The sequence below is a fragment of the Cydia amplana genome, chromosome 26 (assembly GCF_948474715.1).
Source record: "Cydia amplana chromosome 26, ilCydAmpl1.1, whole genome shotgun sequence".
Taxonomy (NCBI): domain Eukaryota; kingdom Metazoa; phylum Arthropoda; class Insecta; order Lepidoptera; family Tortricidae; genus Cydia; species Cydia amplana.
Genome location: NC_086094.1, coordinates 7,282,063 through 7,302,156, shown reverse-complemented (window position 1 = coordinate 7,302,156; position 20,094 = coordinate 7,282,063). Strand labels below are relative to the sequence as shown.

General features: G+C 36.7%; 1 protein-coding gene across 1 annotated transcript in view; it reads left to right on the top strand.

Annotated features, from left to right (window-relative positions):
* The first annotated feature begins 12,766 nt into the window (after positions 1-12,766).
* LOC134660292 (leishmanolysin-like peptidase) overlaps positions 12,767-20,094 on the top strand; it is a 167,033-nt gene continuing 159,705 nt past the window's right edge. The window contains exon 1 of the mRNA XM_063516044.1: positions 12,767-13,048. Coding sequence (XP_063372114.1) covers positions 12,872-13,048 — 177 coding nt within the window. The 5' untranslated portion in view covers positions 12,767-12,871. The remainder of the gene's footprint in view (positions 13,049-20,094) is intronic.

The following is a 20,094-nucleotide window of genomic DNA, read 5'->3' as shown; positions in this document are numbered from 1 at the left end:
CTGCTACATCTATTGTCAAGTAGCAGTAGGTACGGATAGTTCCGCTACTCGATGCTAGATGTCGACACTGAAAATAATTCTTTTTGGTACCAAAACTGATGTATTTAGTGAGCACTCTTGTCTTACTATACTTCTCTATTGTAAAAGTAACGAAAGTCGATTAAATATTTTTCACCACACCGGCTCGGAAAGGCTTACTTTGCACTTCAAAAACTGATAGCAAATTGCATTTTATTCACATGTGAGGCAAAGTAATCAAATGCAAATTTTGAGTCGTTTTCTTATGTTTGCTGGTAGAATTTACTTTTAAATGATGATTTTGGATGATAAATATTTAATAACATTCATTTGGATTTGATTTGGTTTGATTTTGTTTGATATTTTACATTTAATATTTGCTTCGGGTTGGTGTGGTGAAAAATTTTGTGTTTCACTCGGGGGCAAATTTTGTTTAACCCTCGTGCTTTGAAACCCTCGCAACGCTCAAGATTCCATTTTTCGAACCACTCGCTACGCTCGTCTCGTGGTTCAATTTTGGAATCTTTCGCTTGCTCGGGTATCAATATTAGCACAACCGGTTAAACAACAACTTTGCCCCCTTGTAAAACAAATAACTATTTCGAAATGTGTCATTAGTCATATTATTTGTATCTTCTTGGATTTCACGGACCTAGAAATCCCGGTCTTTTGATAGGCTTGTGTGGGGATATAGACTTAGCGCCACTTGCACCATCCCACTAAACCAGGGTTAAGCGGTTAAACCGTTAACCAAGTGTCAAATTGTACTGGTAACCATGGGAACTCCAGGTATAACCGGTTAACCCCGGGCTAGTGCGATGGTGCAAGTGGCCCTTAGAGGTAGATCCAACACGTAGACACAGGGCGGACACGCCATACATCAAAAATCATTTGCGTTTATGTGTGCGCGGCACGTCTGTACACGCGTCATTGTGTATGTGTGGGTAAGTCGCTTTGCTGGGAGCACGCCAGAAGTCCGTCAGATTCATGTCGCGGGGCGAGGTAATGCGAGTCCGGGCGGGGCGGTGCGTGGCCGTTCTGTATGATAATACTATTACTTATTCTGTGACGTAGAGGAAAAATACTACCTTCTTATTAAAATGTCTTCCCCACCACAATACAAGCAAGGTAATTAAAGGCATTTATTAATGTTTTAAGTATATTTACCGAGTGTAAATAATGGTGTTGTTTAGTTTTATGGTTAATGATGGAATAAATTATTAGATATTTTAAATAGCGTTTGTTTTTTTTATCCTGAGTTGGAGTAAGTTATAAAGCTAGGCACTTAGGCAGTTATGTAAAGATGTGATGCTAAAAACCGGCCAAGTTCGAGTCGGATTCGCGCACGAAGGGTTCCGTACCATTACGCATAAAACGGCAAAAAAATCACATTTGTTGTATGGGAGCTCCACTTAAATATTTATTTGATTTTGTAATTTGTATTTGTTGTTATAGCGGCAACAGAAATACATCATCTGTGAAAATTTCAACCGTCTAGCTATCGCGGTTCATGAGATACAGCCTGGTGACGGACAGAGGAGTCTTAGTAATAGGGTCCCGTTTTTACCCTTTGGGTAGGGAACCCTAAAAAACGAGTTATACTACTTATACTGCAGCGTAGACATGCCTGGTAGCGCCTGCGGAAATATTATATCAATGTTGAGTTGAGAACAAGTCGGACACCACAAATACAAAAGGCGCTTTTTAACTCTGTACTAAGGGCCACTCCACACTAGCGTCTCCCGAGCGTCGTCGTCTAGTTAACTCTATGGCTGCTGCTCGACGCACCTTCGGCACAACTGCGCAGCAACGCCATTTTCCCTAGCGCTGACTAGACACCGAGGCTCAGAATACCTTTAGTGGGGTGGTTAATAGAGCCATAGCATAGAGAAATATAGTAAGACAAGAGTGCTCACTCCATATATCAGTTAGACTATTAATTTTAGTGTCTACATCTAGCATCGAGTAGCGGAACTATCAGTACTGCTACTTGACAATAGATGTAGCACCGACCGGAGTCTTATGCTGTTGAGATAAGACTTTCCGGTCGGTGCTACATCTATTGTCAAGTAGCAGTACTGATAGTTCCGCTACTCGATGCTAGATGCTAATAGTCTTTTTGGTACTAAAACTGATGTACCTATGGAGTGAGCACTCTATGTATTTTTTTCTTTATGGCCATAGTACAAATTAGGTATAAAACTATTGTACTTATGTATACTTCTTTTTACTAGTAGGGGTCCGTAGTCAACTAGGAACCCTTATAGTTTCGCCATATCCGTCTGTCTGTCCGCGGCTTTGCTCCGTGATCGTTAATACTAAATCAATCATGGCGATTGGCGACAAAGTGGTACCTAAAATAAATAAAATATAACTTAATAGGTACCTCCCCTACAATATTTTTTTAAACAATGACACACTGCAGGATTTTCCCAAGCAATGTTTAAATTTAAACACGTTTTTTAAACTCCTCCACCTCCAAGATTTAAGTAGGCACAAGAGCCAGTTTCAAAGAAAACTCGTTACGCAACGAACATAATAGACACTGCTTTCTCGGTCGCCATAATTTAATCATCGCACGTAGGATATCCTCGACAATGCTAGGAAGAAAATGTGTGAGCTATGAGTTGTTTAGATTCACATCTTACCTTACATAGCCGGTTCTGCCTCGTCATTTTACTGTTACTACAAGTAGAGTCGCCATCAAATATATCGGAGCGGCCACGGTGTTCACAATATTTGAACACGCACTCTAACGCCTTGACAATAGAGGCGTCTTCAGATCAGGGATCGGATACCGGTATTTTTTGTATGGGAACGAAAACGTTATTTTTTCGTTCATTGCTAATTGGGCAATCTAATAATTCGAAGTCGTTATTTAAACACACATCTGAGTCCTACATTTCGAGTAGGTACAAAATAATTCGAAAAATATGGTTATTTCGAAGTTTTTGCAAAAAACCGGTTCCGATCCCTGGTTCAGATATTTGTGAGCGCCTTGACCGCTCTGATATATCTGATAGTGACTGTAGTACAATCAAGTGTAAAAAATATGGGTGCACACATCTTACTCAAAAATATTTCCCATAGCCCTTATATCGGCCAATTAAGAACTATGAGACATATTTTTGAGAAAGTTATGTGCAACCATATTTTTACACATGACTGTACAACTAATACTTATATTTAATAGCATCTTAGTACTATCTTCTAAAGTTTCTAAACTACTAAGTTCAAGAATGTAGTTCAATTTGAACCCTACCCGGTTCTTTTGCCAAAAAAAACTCATCAATGTTGCCTCAAAACGCAGCCGAATATGTCACCCGTGTCATAAAATTATAGCTGGTCAACCAAATCTTGTCAGTAAAAAAAGGCGCGAAATTCAAATTTTCTATAGGACGATATCCCTTCGCCCGTACATTTTTCAAATTTGCCGCCTTTTTCTACTGTCAAGATCTGGTTGACCAAGTATATATACTTAAGTACTAAGAAGGAATCGATGCCAATATTTTCCAAAATCGGGCGTGCATGTAAAACCGCGGGCACGAGCTAGTGCGAGTGTAGGTAGGCACTGAATGCCGCCGGTCAGTATGTCTGTACGCGGCCTAAATAAATGAACACCTAATGAATAAGTTACGAAACAGTATGCTCATAGTTTAAAATACAACTCTTATGGCTGACGCTGTGATAGGCTAAGAGCTAGCCCGGAAAACGGTAACGGAGTCCACTTAACTAAAACTAACTCTGCATTAACTAAGCAGCGTCGTGTTTTCATAGAAGTTCAACTGTCCTATATATCATACTACTCTTTGAGTTCAACGTGCCACTCTTAAAGCGGTCACAGACGGTCCTACCCACAGATATAGGAAGGAAGGAGATCGGGCATGCCCGGCGATTTGTATTGAATACGCCTGTCGCAAGTTCTCGAACACACACAAAGCGCCAGTAATTATAAAGACATCGCACGCACTCACCTAAAGTACGCACACTTGTAGATGGACGCTCCTATTGCACAATACACGCGCATCATTTCAATGCTGTGTACATGCGAACGACCAGCGAGTCGTGTCATAACGCACGCACACAACGATAATTACGGGAACTGAGCCGGGACACCGTGATATCGATATTTGATCGACTGTCGGAAAAGACTGTGTGTCGATAACTTCATGAACACTATTCAAATATAAATATTCGGAATCATTGTTCTTAATTGCCTATTTATGGAATAAATTTCCTTGTTAAAACAAGACATTTGATTTAAGTAGATATTAGTAGTTTATCAAAAAATAAGGAATGTACAGTTACATAAACTTTACGTAACTGTAAATTATTATGCTTAAATTGCTTAATAATGTACAGTTGCATATATTACTTTATCTACACACATATTAAAAAATGTCATATGATGTGTTCAGAAAAAAGCCATTCGAAATTTGATTGCAATAATAACATCGAATTTTTGATTATTAATTTGTTATAGAGCAATAAAAAACAATAATGTTCTTATCTGTGTTTCTTAAATGCACGTATATTACGTTTAATATTTATAGTCAATTACTGCCCAGTAAAATGAACCCGAGACCTCGTGCACAGTAGGCAGACACTGTAGCAATCTGTGGCATCACTCAAGGAGAGGCTTAAAAAATTGTGGCTTTCCGATACATAAGTAATTCGGTTTTCCTCGATTAGTACTTCTTTAGTTTCCTTTACTTTTCTGGTTCGAGCTCATATCTATTTATTTATGATATATAGTCCGTCAACCAAATCTTGTCAGTAGCAATGTAAAGCAAACTAAAGTAGGGCAACACTCAAAGAGCAGTATTGCGCTAAGAAAAGCAGCAATGTACATCGAACCAACAGTTTTTTTTCCGCTGAGCGCGCCCTGCGTACGTCAATTCAAATTGTCACTCGCGGTTTATTGAAAAAAATTGAAACATGGACGGACAATTTAAAAGCGATGTTAAAACAATGTTAATCAAAATGATGAACAAATTTGAAGATATCAAAAACAACTGCTTATATTCTCTTTGTTCCCTATCTATGTCTTCTAAGTTTACTAAAATAAAATCATATCAAAATGCAGATAATTAGATAGTGCATATATTTGTTATTTACAATATAATATGCCACTTGTTAATGTAAATTAGTGTACTGTTCTGGATGAATATGACATACCTGTGTAATTTTTTTGATTGGTATATATTGTACAATATACATATTAAAAATAAAACAACTGATATTTGGGTGTTTATTTAATTTAAAGGTAAATAAGATAAGGGTCACTTTTCGACTTGGTTGCGTTGTACACGTACATAAACCGCCATAGGTAAGTATTGTCTGAAAAGATACTACCTACTACGAACGCCTTATATTGGGCAAGATTTAATCCTGCAACAAACATGTATGGATTAGGTAGATATTGCGAAAGAACGGCGATATAATCAAGGCTCTTAATACTGTTTAAAAGGTTTACCTTTGTAAATAGTCACAACTGATTGCTGAAAATATTAGACATGTGGGCCTATGGACGGTTTCCATTCCAGGACACAATTTATGGTCTTGTTGGATAGATTTAGGTATACGTTTTAATTTTATTTATGCCTTTTAACCCTAAAACAAAAAAACTGAACATAATCTTAAAAGTTCGAAAGAGTTCTTCCAATACTTGTCATAACCTCAATTTTTAGTAATGTTTACCATCAACGCCAACGAGCATGATTGTAGGGTAACGGCACCAGTGGCCAGCCAGGTACCAGTGGTCAGCCTTTTGAGCCGTTTATTGGCCATAAATATCTGGTATATTCGTTTAAACAAATCGCGAGTACTCAAATAGGAGCTTTGATTCCTTATTGGTTAATACGTCACACGACAGGTGCGGTGAGGGAACGGGGGGAAGAAATATACTCGTTCATACAGGTGCTGTTTGTCGACGAGTGCAATAGTGTCATGTCCGCCATATTATTTACTGCACGTGGTGTTCTCTTAACAGGCAAGAAAAACTATGTTTTAATGTTAAAAGTGATTGTTTGTGTTAATGATTGGTTTATTTATTAATTTATCTATTAAATTGCATTATATTTGAATAAAAATATCAATATTTCACTTATAAATTGAGGGGGTTGGCCACTGGATAACACTTTTTTCCAAAGAATCCAGTGCCCAGCCCCCCACGGCTGACCTTTGGGTTATTCGTTTATTTTATTATTTTCGAGCCAATGCGACCGTCAGGACCGTTAAATTTACATTTTCAAATTTAGTTAGGCATGCCCTAGTCAATTTAAAGTAAAACCCAGTAGTCAGCCGCATTTGAAATAACGTTTTAATGCGGCTGAGCACTGGGATTCGCGGATCCAGTACTCAGCCATTGACCTTGCTTGGTACGTCGCCGCCAAACATATGTCCACATTTTTAAACCTTATCTCATTGAAATAAGGTTCAAAAGTGTATACATATTTTTGACGTTAACTATACATAACTATCATTTTGCTTTTTCCTGGTCGGTATATGACTTTGTTTATTAATGATAATTAGATCTGCGTAGACTCATTGATATAGTATAAAGAACTGGATACCCAATCAGCCGCCAAAAATGGCCCCACAAAAGTGATGTCAAAACAGATCATGCATTACTTTTTCGTTTAGTCTTGTTTGAAACGCTCAAATGTGAAGTTGTCAACAATTACGAAATGTGCCGTTAAAATATGTAAAAATAACAATGATAAAACAAGGAAAAAGGATGGAATGTATTTCTTTCGGTTAGTTCTTTGGATAGCATTACATAATTTATGTAATCTGGTGGTAATTTTATGGTTTTGAATAAATTAATTTGTTAGTACCAAAGAAGGGATGTTAAGGAACAAAAATCTAATGAGTCGATGTGAGGTCAATATTTTTTTATATTTTTATATGGAATTCATAAGAAATAATATTATGTTTAAATTCAAGATTTCCAAGAAAACCTATGCGACGTGCAAAGTGGACTGCTATTTAATTATAGCAAGAGATAGGGGTGATGCAGTTTTAAACAAGGCAAAACGGCACTTGTGTGTTCGGCCCATTTCCCTGTTTCCGACATATACACCACCAATAAGGGCTTATATCGACTAACTGTAAATGCTAAACATGTCGGAACACAGTGACAACCACAGGATTTTTTTTATAAAGTATAGGTAGACTTTATAAAAAAAATCCAATCAGTATCTAAATGTCCCCGTGCACCTGCGCTATGAGTAAATGTAGATCTTAAATACACAGTTATTTAATAAGTAGAATTTATTTCAAGGAAATTAGTATTTAAAGACGTATACTTACGAATTAAAAATTAAATTTGTTTGAATTTGAACCACGAATTAATTTTATTTGAGCTCCCGATTAAATTAAATTTGTTTTATTTATTACTTCAATTGGTTTTCCTGTACAGTAATACATATTAAAGTGTACCAAAGTGACTCCATTCGTTCATTATTCTCGTTTGACGTTGTTTGACGTAAATACGTTACGTTTAGTGCCATCGGACTAAATTTTTTAACAGTGTTGGTACTTATGTTTGCAAATTTGACACTTAATGCTTACGACATTAAGCTCTTTTCTGTACGAAACATTTATCTCGACTCAAAATTTACGTAAGCGTTTTTATCATCAATGCAAATGGTGCGAAACGTCATTTGGGATCCACATTTCTTGACGTTTTTGTTCTGCTTTGTGTGTCTATTTCTTTTATATTAAGTCAGTGGCGTAGACTAGATTAATTATTTATTACCGAATACCTACTAGGAACATAATTATATATTACCTGATTTACCTCATTAATTTTTGACGGATTAATTATTAGAAAATAAATATTGCGATTCTTAGTTTGCAAGAATAGTGTTAGTTAATTAAGTACCTATGGCCAACAAATTTCGTTTCATAAGAATTGTATGTACCTATAAGATTTATTTTTATTAAATAAGTAAACAAGTAGGTAAGTAGTACATATGTATATGCAAAAAAATTATAAACTAAAATTAAAAACTACAACTAACTACAATAACTAAAATAGTAATAAAAAAATAGATACATATTTGTATAACATCGTTGATTTTGATATATGCAAAAAATTATAAACTAAAATTAAAAACTACAACTAACTACAATAACGATAACAAAAATTATAAAGAAAAAATAAATATTATAATATCGTTGATTTTGATATAAATATTAGTGATTTTGATCTAATTATTATGAATAGTTTATATAGGCTGAGTACTGGGTACACAGAGGCTGCTTACTGGATTTTGGAGGCTGACTACTGGAGAAAAGTGCCACTTTTTGTTTAATCTTAATTAGAGATATTATAAAGAGGATTGTTATTTTTTTTATTTTTTTGTTTTAAAACTATGATAAACAATTGATCTAACCATGTCATTTGTTTAAGTATCCGACTAATCCTGTAGAAATGCCGAACGTTCAAACTTAAAAAAGTCGTTATAAGGCTGACTACTGGTGCCTTTACCCTACATTGTAGGCCCCTTAGCTTTGCTTATTCTTATTTAATGTATTGGTATTTAATGGTGACAGCAGAAATATCTCTTGAAACAGAAACGATTCAGAATGAAAACCAAATGAAAACAAATAAGGTGACGGCTGTCGTTCACGATCCACATTCCACAGATAAAACACAGATGACACGCGTTTTGGAATTATTTGAACACAGTGTTGCTAACCCGCGATTTTTCAAATTTGCCGCCTTTTACTACTGACAAGATTTGGTTGACGGACTTTATATTGAGTATTTATTTATTTTATTTAGGTTATATTTATATGTACTTATACGCTTTATTTTATTTATTTAAGTATTTCTATTTATGTTTATATATATTATTTGTAGCAATGTGTATTCAAAACTTGCATTTCATTAATTTTAGTGATTGTACACTATTGTTTTTGTTTGTCATTCATCGTTACTTTTGTTTATTCGTTTCCTCAAAGGTTAACTGGAAGAGACCCCATACAGGGATAAGTTCGCCTTTGTTGTATTTAATTTACTCTGTAACTATGTTTCTCGTTTTTATTTCCATGTGCAATAAAGTATATACATACATACATACATACATACCATTAGGTAACCAATTACACAAAATTTATACTAAATAATATTATAATAATATATTATATTAAAGACAGTAACCTTGTAAAAGTAATATTGAAATTTTTAAATTATTTTTAGCGTCAACTAACCCTGGGCTGGTTTTATCGATACGTGTTATAGGTGCCGCACAGCACTATCCAAGCGGAGCACATCGCTGCTGCACTATGAGAAAATTTCTCATTGAGTGAATCGTTTTGTACCCAGTTCATTGCGGCGTAAACACTGTACTTTGCAATCATGTTACTTGTACAGCAGCAATGTATAATGAAACATATTAAATGACAAGCAAGTGTAAGCTTACATGGATACAAGTCGGAATATTACGTTGAATTCGTGGTTTTATTTGAAATAAGTAGTGAAACCTGTGAAAAGTGATCCCATTGGTCTGGAAATTAATCAAATCACTGCGATGTTTACAAGTAATTATTGCACAACTCGGCATTTTGGTAAAAAACAGAAGGTTTTCGGTGAACAGCGCGCGTGCATACTCGGTAACAACGGACGGCGAACTGGCGGCACTGTATGCTCAATGAGCTAACAACTGCGACACGGCCGCCGGCGGCTTGTCCGCTCTCTAGTATTATATGCTCTGAGGTCCTACCGGACCGCGACATTGGTCCGGTCTGGTCCGCGGCCAGTTCGATCGTATGGAAGGTGGTCCGCCGTACGTCCGTTAAGGACGCAGCTATAAATGAGAGCGAGAAAAAGATATTCTGACCGGACCAGGGTCGCGGTCCGGTACGCCCGTCTGTTACAGCTTTTATACTCGTCGCTTGCCTCTGGCAGCTGTTAATCAATGGAGGCCAGAGAGGCAGGAAACTTCGTCAGTTGATTCCTCTTTACAGCTCGGATGATACATTAGGTACAGGTTATTGGTCTTTTCCGTAACCTTCTTATAAAGCACCTTAGCCGTTCTGCTGCGACCTCCAGCGATAAACAATGGCCAGACGCCCGGATCTAGTAAATCAAACTGAGAGGTTTTGTTGTTCTCAAAACTGTATACCTATTTCGGGACTAGCTCTCCGTTTACGATGAATTAGCTTTTCGGCGAAGGAAACCGGACTATTACTAATACCAACGAGACTTTCCCCTTTGGGTTGAAAGGTTAAATCAGGGGTTCCCAAACTGTGCTCCGCGGCCTGGGGGCGCCGTAGACAGAGCTATAACCGCGAAAATCGAAGTTCGCAAATTGCGCACATTTTTCTGTGTCACTCTAATTACGCCTTCTTCTTTGTCCAGCCCATTTTCCACTTTAGCTGGGGTCGGGGCGTCGGGCCACCTCGTACGTCGGCGCCGGGTCAATATATCCAGGGCTGTCTATGTGGCCAGGTTTTAGGTCCTCATCTCTTTTTCAACATTGGACCACCTGGTTGCTGGTCTTCTGCCTCTTCCTCTGGGGTTGCTTGGGATGTTTATAACCTTCCTCATTGTGTGCTTTTTGTCCCTTCTGACCATAACTCTAATTACGCCTTCGGGGCTGGCTGTCCATAAATTACGTCATCTATTTTTGACGATTTAATTTGGCCCCCCCTCCCCTAAAATCATCCAAAAATCATGCTTCGAATGACCCCGTTTCCTCCTACGTCATGCTACCATCATCCGATGTCCAGACCCCCCCCCCCCCTAATTTGAAATGACGTAATTTATGAATAGCCCCTTCATTGGAGTAAAAGAGATGATCCCCGCAATTTGCAAATTTCGGTTTTTTCGGTAGACCCTCAGTAGAGAGGGGAGCCGTGAGGCAATCCTTCTACCATGTTACCTATCTATATCGAATAGTTAGAATAGGGCGCCGCCGCCGAAATTTTAAACTTGCAAGTATGCCGCGGAAAAGATTGAGAACCCCTGGGTTAAGTAGATGACAGGCGCTATCGCAAATTTGGGATTAAGATGGGATATTTTATTATTATGTATCTCTGTCGCACTTATAGGAAGAGTGATAGAAAGACATTACCGTTTCGTTTGCTGCAGCGCGAACGTGTGGCATCTTGGTCAGGCTCTCTGGCCCGCTGGCTGACCGTACAAGTACAAGTGTACAGTCAGCAGCAGAAGTTGCTAAGCGGGCGAGGTGTTCAAAATTACCTTGACACCCTCTTATTCTCTTGACCTAAAGTCGCGTCAAGATCATTTTGATTTGAACACCTGGTCCGCTTAGCAACTTTGCTGCTGACTGTACTTAAATAGTTTGGTGGATACCTACATGCCTTACATTGCAAGTTGAGGTTTAAATAAGTAACAATGCACTGTAGACATTTCCAAAATTACAGACGTATACATTACTAGCTGTTGCCCGCGACTTCGTACGCGTGGATTTGTATATTGGTGGTTATATATTCTACATTAGCATTAGAACATTATGCAGAAAGAGATTGCGGTAGGACGGTTAATCATTTGTTAATTATTAATATTATACAACGCATGAGACTTTGTCTTTCACAACCTACGAAGTTTCAAGCCCCTAACTGAATAAAATTGTCCTCGATATAATCCCTCTAAACCCCCTTAGAAGATTTTCATGTCCTCTATTTAATAAAACCTACTACCTAACTACCTATTTACGAAGTCTGAAGTTCCTAGCTTTAAATAAAATTTGATCCCTATACAAACTTTCAACCCCTTTTTAACCATTTTAGGGGATGATTTTTTTAAAAGCTGAAATTATTTTTCTTGTATTCTAATAATATGTCTTTATACAACCATTCAAGTCCCGCACTCAAAAAAATGTTTGGCCTCCATACAAATTTTCAACCCCTTTTTTACCACCTTGGGGGATGAATTTTCGAAAACGCAGAAAATAGTTTTCTTATTTTTTAATTTAATACCTTTTTACGAAGTTTCAAGGTCCTGGCTTAAAATAAAATTTGCACCCCATACAACCTTTCATCCCCTTTTTAACCCCCTTAGGGGTTGAATTTTTCAAAATCGCTTCTTATCTCTTGTACACTTTATAAATTCAACCAAGTGTGCAAATTTAAACTTTCTAGCTTTTAATTGTAGTTTCGGCTCTGCGTTGATGAATCAGTCAGTCAGTCAGTCAGGACACTTGCATTTATATATACAGATATGTAAAGTTTACTGGATATTCGAAGTATTTCAACAAAGTTTGGAAGCTTTGATAACTTTGACTCAAAATATATCTGAGATGAAATTATTCCCATTCCACAAAAAAATATGTACTTCGTATTTTACCCGTCTGCCTTTAGGTATACTAAATTCAGTACATAGGTACATTCTCTGTTGAGTCTGTACAATACATTATACAATGTAGACTCGAGTGGGCGCGCAAATTATTGATAATTGGGTTAAAACCTAACAAAATTTAACTTCGCCCACATTTCTACGTGTCCCTTTCGTTATACATGCGCCAAAAAGAGATAGTTAACCGGTGGAATTGAAAAAATGGCTGTCAGGTTAACAGCTGCCCTGCGCGTTTGAGTAGACGCTAGTTGTGCTATATTTTGTCAAATTGATTATCAGTTTTATTGCGCTGAGATTAAGTTTAATTTCAAAGAGCAATCTGCTCGTGATGTGTACGCGAAATAGTGAAATTGTCTTCCAAGTGAATAGTCACGGAGTCAATGAAATAAAAAAAAATAGCAAAACAGTTACGCCGCGTACTCAGTCGAGATCGCACGTCTCGTCGCGTTTTGAAATTGTAAAATGTAAACAATAACATTAATTGTTTACATATTGAGTGAAACAAGTCGTTATTGTTACAAAATGATGGAAATAACTACAGTTATGTTTGTGAGAGTGTCTGGTTTGTTAGTGCTACTGTGTGTGAATTTGGATCATGTTTTTTGCCATACTTTTGTTAATGAAGTGTCTAATAAAGCTGTGACTAAAGTTGAACACCAGCATGAGCACTGCAACCACAAACACCCGAAAGCTGATGAAGTAAGAATCTGAAACCATTTATGTATTTTTAAATTAAAAAAAAAACTAAAAGTTAGGTTATGTTCGATTTGCAGGTTCAAGGAATATCTTTTGTACGCTTTATTAAATTAATTTAGAATAGATTGTGAGGTACTTCATGCTTTAGTATATGTGTGTATTTGTTTAGCTAATTATTTAAGATGCCTAGAATAGAATACTAAAAAAACATTGAAAAAGCTCGACAACAGGAAGTTATGTGTTTTAAGTTATGTGGCTTTGAAAAACTTGGGCGAAATTGTATGAATATTATTAAAAATACCTAATATGTATTCGTTAAAACTATACGATAAAATATACCTAATTACTCTAATTAGCTTACTTTTACCTTACCAAAGAATAACTGGGAGACCGAGATTTCCTCACAAAACATAAAAAAATTCAAAAATACGCGTTTTCCCACAGAGAAGACCTAGCTAGATCGATTTTTCGCCCCCGAAAACCCCCATATAGCATCGAAATCGTTAGAGCCCATTCTGAGATCCCCGAAATATAATATATTTCTGTAATAAATAATATACATACTTACAAGAATTGCTCGTTTAAAGGTATAAGTATAAGGTATGTAACTCCGTTTTTACGCTTGCTTATAACTTGGACAACTTGGATAACAAGAAATCAAGAAATACCAGTGGTATATTTCTTTAATAAAACTGAAAGTGTATAAGCCCGCTTGTCCACTCAATTACGGTATGCAATCGATTAAAATGCATATAACACGCAATGCATAGGAATGCGATATGCAAAATCATTGACTCGATGCATTTTTTTTAAATCATACGCTCACGTGACTAGTGATGCGTGTGGCTTAACAAATGCCGGTTTATCGATAAACCGGTTTTCGCGTGCATAAGGCCGTGTATGATCAGTTAGTTTATTTTGGTGTAAGTATGTTAGTTACAGGTTTGTCTCCAGTGTTTAGGTGAGTAAAATTCCAAAAATAAAAAAAAAAATTGGGTCCATTTTAGAAGGTCCGGAATTGTAATACGATTTGAACTAAATAGCATCCGCAAAAAATTAACTAGAGGTTAAAAAGATCCGATTTCGGACCAATAGATCCTAACTAGAGTCTGTTCGGAAAGAGAAGAGTCGTGGAATGTATTGGGCCCCATACATTCCACGACTCTTCTCTTTCCGCACAGACTCTATAGGAATTTGTTATTCAGGTAAATTTTTGTTTAATTTACGTAGGTACCTATGTAAATATTTGCAAGCATGACATTTTATTTCTAATGGCTCCTCTACACGGCCAACGCCGGCCACTCCAAGGGACGCATTTATGCGTTAGAGGGAGCAAGTGATATTGCTATTTCATTCTACCGCATGGCTGCGTTCCTTGGAGTGGCCGGCGTTGGCCCATCGTGTAGAGGAGCCATAAATCTTCCTGCAGACGCAAAAAGACCGGTCGGGCGGCCAATGCTGCGCTTTACAGATTGCGCGAAACGTGACATGGTTGAATTGGTTGATTTTAATATCTCATGCAACCAACGGCAGAAACTGGCCGAAGACCGACCCATGTGGCGTCGTGCTATTCACGATGGTCAATCCAAGCACTACGATGCCTGGTTTTCGTTTAAAAGAACAACGCATGAGGCGCCACTAGCAGGGGGCCGATTTTTGAAATTCGACCGCTCGATTTCGTGTATTTCTTTCAGTAATATCTCCCTACTATAGTTCGTTTTTTTAGCATTAGAAATAAGGTAAACAATCTTGATGTGTCTTTTAATTGAAAAACACATTTTAAAAATAAGTTACAGTAAATATGTAATAATTATGAATCTAATACGATTATTTATATTCTTCTGCTTTCATAAGTAATAGTTACTGATTTTTAAAAAGCGTTTTTCAATTAAAAGACATGTCAAGATCGCTTACCTTCTTTCAAGTTCTTTCTAATGCCATCTAAAAAAGAACGAACTATAGGCATGTAAATTCTACTAATAGAATGGAAAACGAGTGGTCAATACCAATAGATTCCCAATTTCTATCGCTCGTATTTCAATAATTCATTTCATTTTCATTTCGCCGTTTTGCACCGATTTTCGAGTGCCGAAATCGAGCGATCGAAATTCATCATCGGCCCCCAGGCCTCCAACCCCCGCCCACCTGGGGGAGCATACACCTGCTGCGTGTGTGGCCGAGGGATCCTCTCGTATAGGGCTTTACAGCCACAAACACAAGTGTCGTAACCGGGATGCTGCTTAAACATCTGACACAGATTGTTAAGGACATTATTATTATTTACATTTTCGACCAGACTAGTAGTTGTAGTCAGCATTAAAATTATGGCAATTTTAGTCCATTAGCATTTACCTACGTGTCTTAAGTTAATACGGTAAAATAAGTCATATGTTTTTTGCTTAGGTACTGTGAAATAGACCTATGTAATGGAAAATTTGGTAATTTTTTCGGGACAAAACTGTAAAAATACATAATAAAGTCGTAACACGTAGTTAATAAAATCAAAAGAGACCATTTACACATTACAAATAGCTCTTAGAAAGTTCGCAACTTGGGAAATACAGTTTTTGTCATTTGCCATTCAGTTATTTCAGTTACGTAACGCTGATTGATAATCGCAGCCAAAAGCTAAAACTCTCACCTTTCAGCGTAAATCTAATTCAACCTAATAATGGCTAAAATTCTATGAAAAGATCGTGCTCATTTCAACCACTCAACAATGTCGTCTGTTTTGTTTTTTTAATGGCTTGAAGTTAATTTGTTTTTAGGGTTCCGTACCCAAAGGGTAAAAACCAGACAAGTGCGAGTCGGACTCGCCCACCGAGGGTGCCTGAGGGTGTAACCTACTTAAGACTCTTAAGAGTTGTTCAGAATATTCGGCCATCTCAAAAAAAAAAATTACTATAGTCTGTCAAGCTTTTTCCGTCATTAGAAAAAAGCGTCAAATTTAAAAAATGTAAGCGCACGTCCCATATAAAATTTTAATTTCGCGCCTTTTTCTACTGACGAACTGTTTGACAGACTATACCTATATCTGTGGAGTGCTTATAATACTTTCTTTGTGGCTTCTAATGGTTATTTTGAGGTTATTAATGATTTAGCTCAGTCTACTGTTATCTTACAAAAGATGTCGTGATCTACGAGCAGTTCAAACGTCAAAATAATTTTATAGGTAATGTATTTACTGACTTTCACTCGCGACATCGTCTGAGTGTTCTATTCTAATGACCATAAAAAAAACCTTTTTAAATGGCATTTTTTTCTTTAAATGGTACAACATAGCACTCTCATGGTTGGGATTGGGACTTCCTAGTAAGTAAGTATATAATACCAAAGAGTATAGATTTTATAGAGAGTTACTGTCATGGTAAATTATGTAGCCACAGTAAATTCACCACCATCTTTTGACAGAAGATTAAAACGGTTAGAACGCCATTTGACTTTGACCCTTATTCTTTCACTGATATGTGTTAATTTGTAAATATTGAAATTAACGCCATCTAGGCGAGAATAGGCCAAAGGTATGGTGCTGGTTTTCGAAAGATGGCGCAAAGATGGTGAATTTACTGTGGCTACATAAATTAACATGACAGTAACTCTCTATAAAATCTATACTCTTTGCTAAATTGCTAATACCTTTAAACGAGTGGGGGGTAATATTTTATTTGTTAAGTTATTTAGTTTTACATGGTTTTACTCATTGTTAGGTTTATTTTAGTTTATAATTTGTATCACAAATAAATAATATGTTTTACTTTTAATGTCATTATAAATAATCATTTATAACGAAAACTAAGTTGACCCCAAAGAAACTATTGATACTGGATAGGAATGGAATCGATTGGCATACAAAAATAGCATGTGAAAAATAAAAGTTTTCATTTTCATACAAATTGTATAGGAAAAGTTTTCCTCGATTTGTGGCTTTTCTAGCCGGAATTTTTTTTTGGTTCCATACAAGCTTTTGATCCTCAATAATAATGGGATCGATTGCCAACAAAAAAAAAGTTTGTCATAAATGACCTTTTTCTTGCACTCTGTATGTTTTCTCCAAAATCTGTAAAAGCCAATCTTCATTAATTTGAATCGAGGGAAGGTCTTCTAAGACCGTTTTCTCGTAGCAGCACGGGATCTGGTAGCTGCCCTCACTGACCCAAAAAGAAAATCCACCCTGTATAGTGTTACGAGCACGATGCTTGTTTTATATGTATAAAATAGTCTTAATTTAATTTAATATAGTCGTTATGTTGTATCTTCCTTCCGTGTAAGTTTTATTTTACTATTTGTTCACTGTACGTTATTTGATGTCTTTTTCTTCGTGTCTGTTACCCTCCGTGATTCTTCTCACTTGATGGTCTCATCGGAAGACCAGCGCTGAGAGAGAGAGGTGAGGCCATTTCGTGGCACTTTAATCTTATTTTGTGTTTTCTTTCATATTATGTATTGTCTGTGCTTACGAATAAATTATATTCTATTCTATTACTTTTGCCTCAATAATAGCGCTCTCTTAGCCTTCAACCTGCCAGTGCCAGTGCCAGCTATGGAAAATCTAGAACAAATACGTTTGCGCAACCTTGTCACCGTAAGTTGTTCAAGCGTAGTGCCATCTTCTGAATAGTTAACATGTAACATAGTATTCTTGAAATTTCTAGCGCAAAGATCCAGAAGTCTGAGCCCTGATTACACATAGCTAACATCGAAGCTGGGGGTCAAGATATGTTGGTATGTCTAAGACATTCCTATAATCGATGTAAATAAGTCTTTTACAAAGCGAACCTGGCTAATGTATTCAATACATCATTTTAATTCAATCGTCAAACGGACTGACGATTCGTTTTGGTTTATTACTATTGTAAGTTAGCGTGTTTATGGTTGTCAAGGATGTAAAATTGTCTGTAAAAATGTTTATGAGCAAAACTAAGTAGTAAGTCGTTAAATAAAATTGAAATTACTTCGTGTTTAGAAATAAATGAAAAGTGGAAAATTCACTGTCTCGGGCGAGACTCGAACTCGCGTCTCTGGATCACTAGCCCGTCGCTCTGCCAACTGAGCTACCGAGACTTCACTCGATGAGTGATTTTTTCCACTTCTCATAAGCTTTGTGGCGTTTGCAGACGTTTCTGCTGAATACAAAATTAATATACGTATTTTTTTAAAGTATAACGAAGATAAATTCATCAAGCAAAAACGTCACTTTTGACACTGACAGATCAGTATCGTATCGGAATTAGATCGCACTACTAAAATCGAATTGGTCCGATACAAAATTGTCCTACACAAAGAAACCACGTTACATACTTAATTAATAATATACATACTTAGTTACTTTACTTACCCCCCGTGTTCATACAAAATTGCAAATGTTTTGTCACTTTCTAACAAACACAAATGTCAAAATGACAGATAGGGACAAACGATTGTCAACGGCTTCACATACGTTTAATAACGCCATTAGTATGCACATAAGATCCTATTAAACCATTCTCTCTACCCACCACCTACCAGGGTTCGAAATTATCCAAATAATTAGTCTTTGATAATTATCCGATAATTATTCGATAAATATCGGATAATTATCCCAGGTGCTATATTTACTTTCTTTGAATTCTTTGATAGTAAAAAACAATTGGGGCGTTTTGCTTTTTTTTTATAAATTGTATTAGGTTATTATCAAATCGATAATTATCAGGCATAAAAATCACAATAATTATCAAGATAACTATCATTGATCGTTATCCTTTCGAACCCGGCTAACCACAACCCTTACGGTTTAAGATTTTCTAGGTGATCTAGGTCACTAACGAGCTGGGAGGCAAGTTTAAGCCCTGATTCAGATAGTTCTAGGAAATACATCTTAGTTTCCATTTGTAGTTTCTGAGTAAGAGGATAATGGCTGAATGCCAAGAGGGATTAAAACTCCAGCGGGTATGCGATACTTGAAAGTTTGACATAAAAGAAATATATTTTCCGCGAAAGCTCTTACATTTTCTATATTTATACGTTTATTTGTGACAAGAAACATATATATTATGTAGTATTGTGTACGTTATATGCACAGATAGCTTAATCAATAACTTTTTTTATTGTGGAACAAAGCAAAAACTGGAGGAGTTTTTGTGACACAAAAACCGGTTATTAATTGTGAGGCACGGCACAACACTATTTTTTTTAATTCTTATGGCCTGGGTACGATAGTACCAGTAACATAAGAATGCGCGAAAAAAACCATGCGCGTGTTTAAGTAGACCACATTTTATAATATTAAGCACTCGAAAATATATAGCTGGTCAACCAAATCTTGTCAGTAAAAAAAGGCTCGAAATTCAAATTTTCTATGAGACGATATCCCTTCGCGCCTACATTTTTCAAATTTACGCCTTTTTCTACTGACAAGATCTGCTTGACCATCTATAGTTGGTCTAACCAATTTGTCAGTAAATAAGAACAAAAAAAGTATACTCATCCTTTTCTTTTGGGTGCTAGTACTAGTGACACACAAGACAAAGATAGTATGATTCTCTCTAAGATCTATGTTTGAAATGAGACAGTCCGTTGACAAACTATAGTCTTGTTATTTGTTTTCAGAACGTTCTAGTAATTTCTTCATACCTTCTGAAATATCGTTGTAGGTACTCATGAACCGAGTACAATAACTATAATACAACAATTCAGACAAAAGCTCCTAAATTCAGACATTGTGTTATTTGTGTTGCTCATAAATCTTATTATTGGGTCTGACAGGCTTTCGTCTTCGCTTCACTGCGGCTGACAACGTAAAACAGTCAATTGCAGAGATAACTGACCCCTCCTGTATAGAAATTTGCGAGAGGGTGAATAATATGTTACACAGCGAAGGCCGCAAAAATATCTGATACGATCTTATTCGTAGAGCCATAAGAACGTGTTACATATTTTTACGGCCTTCGTTGTGTGACTTAGACCAGGCGAATCGCCCAACAGAACTGCGATATCTGCGACTCTGTCGAGGAGACGAGGATGTACTTACATCACTTCCAAATGGAATGTGTCCGGACTCGAGACAAGAGGGC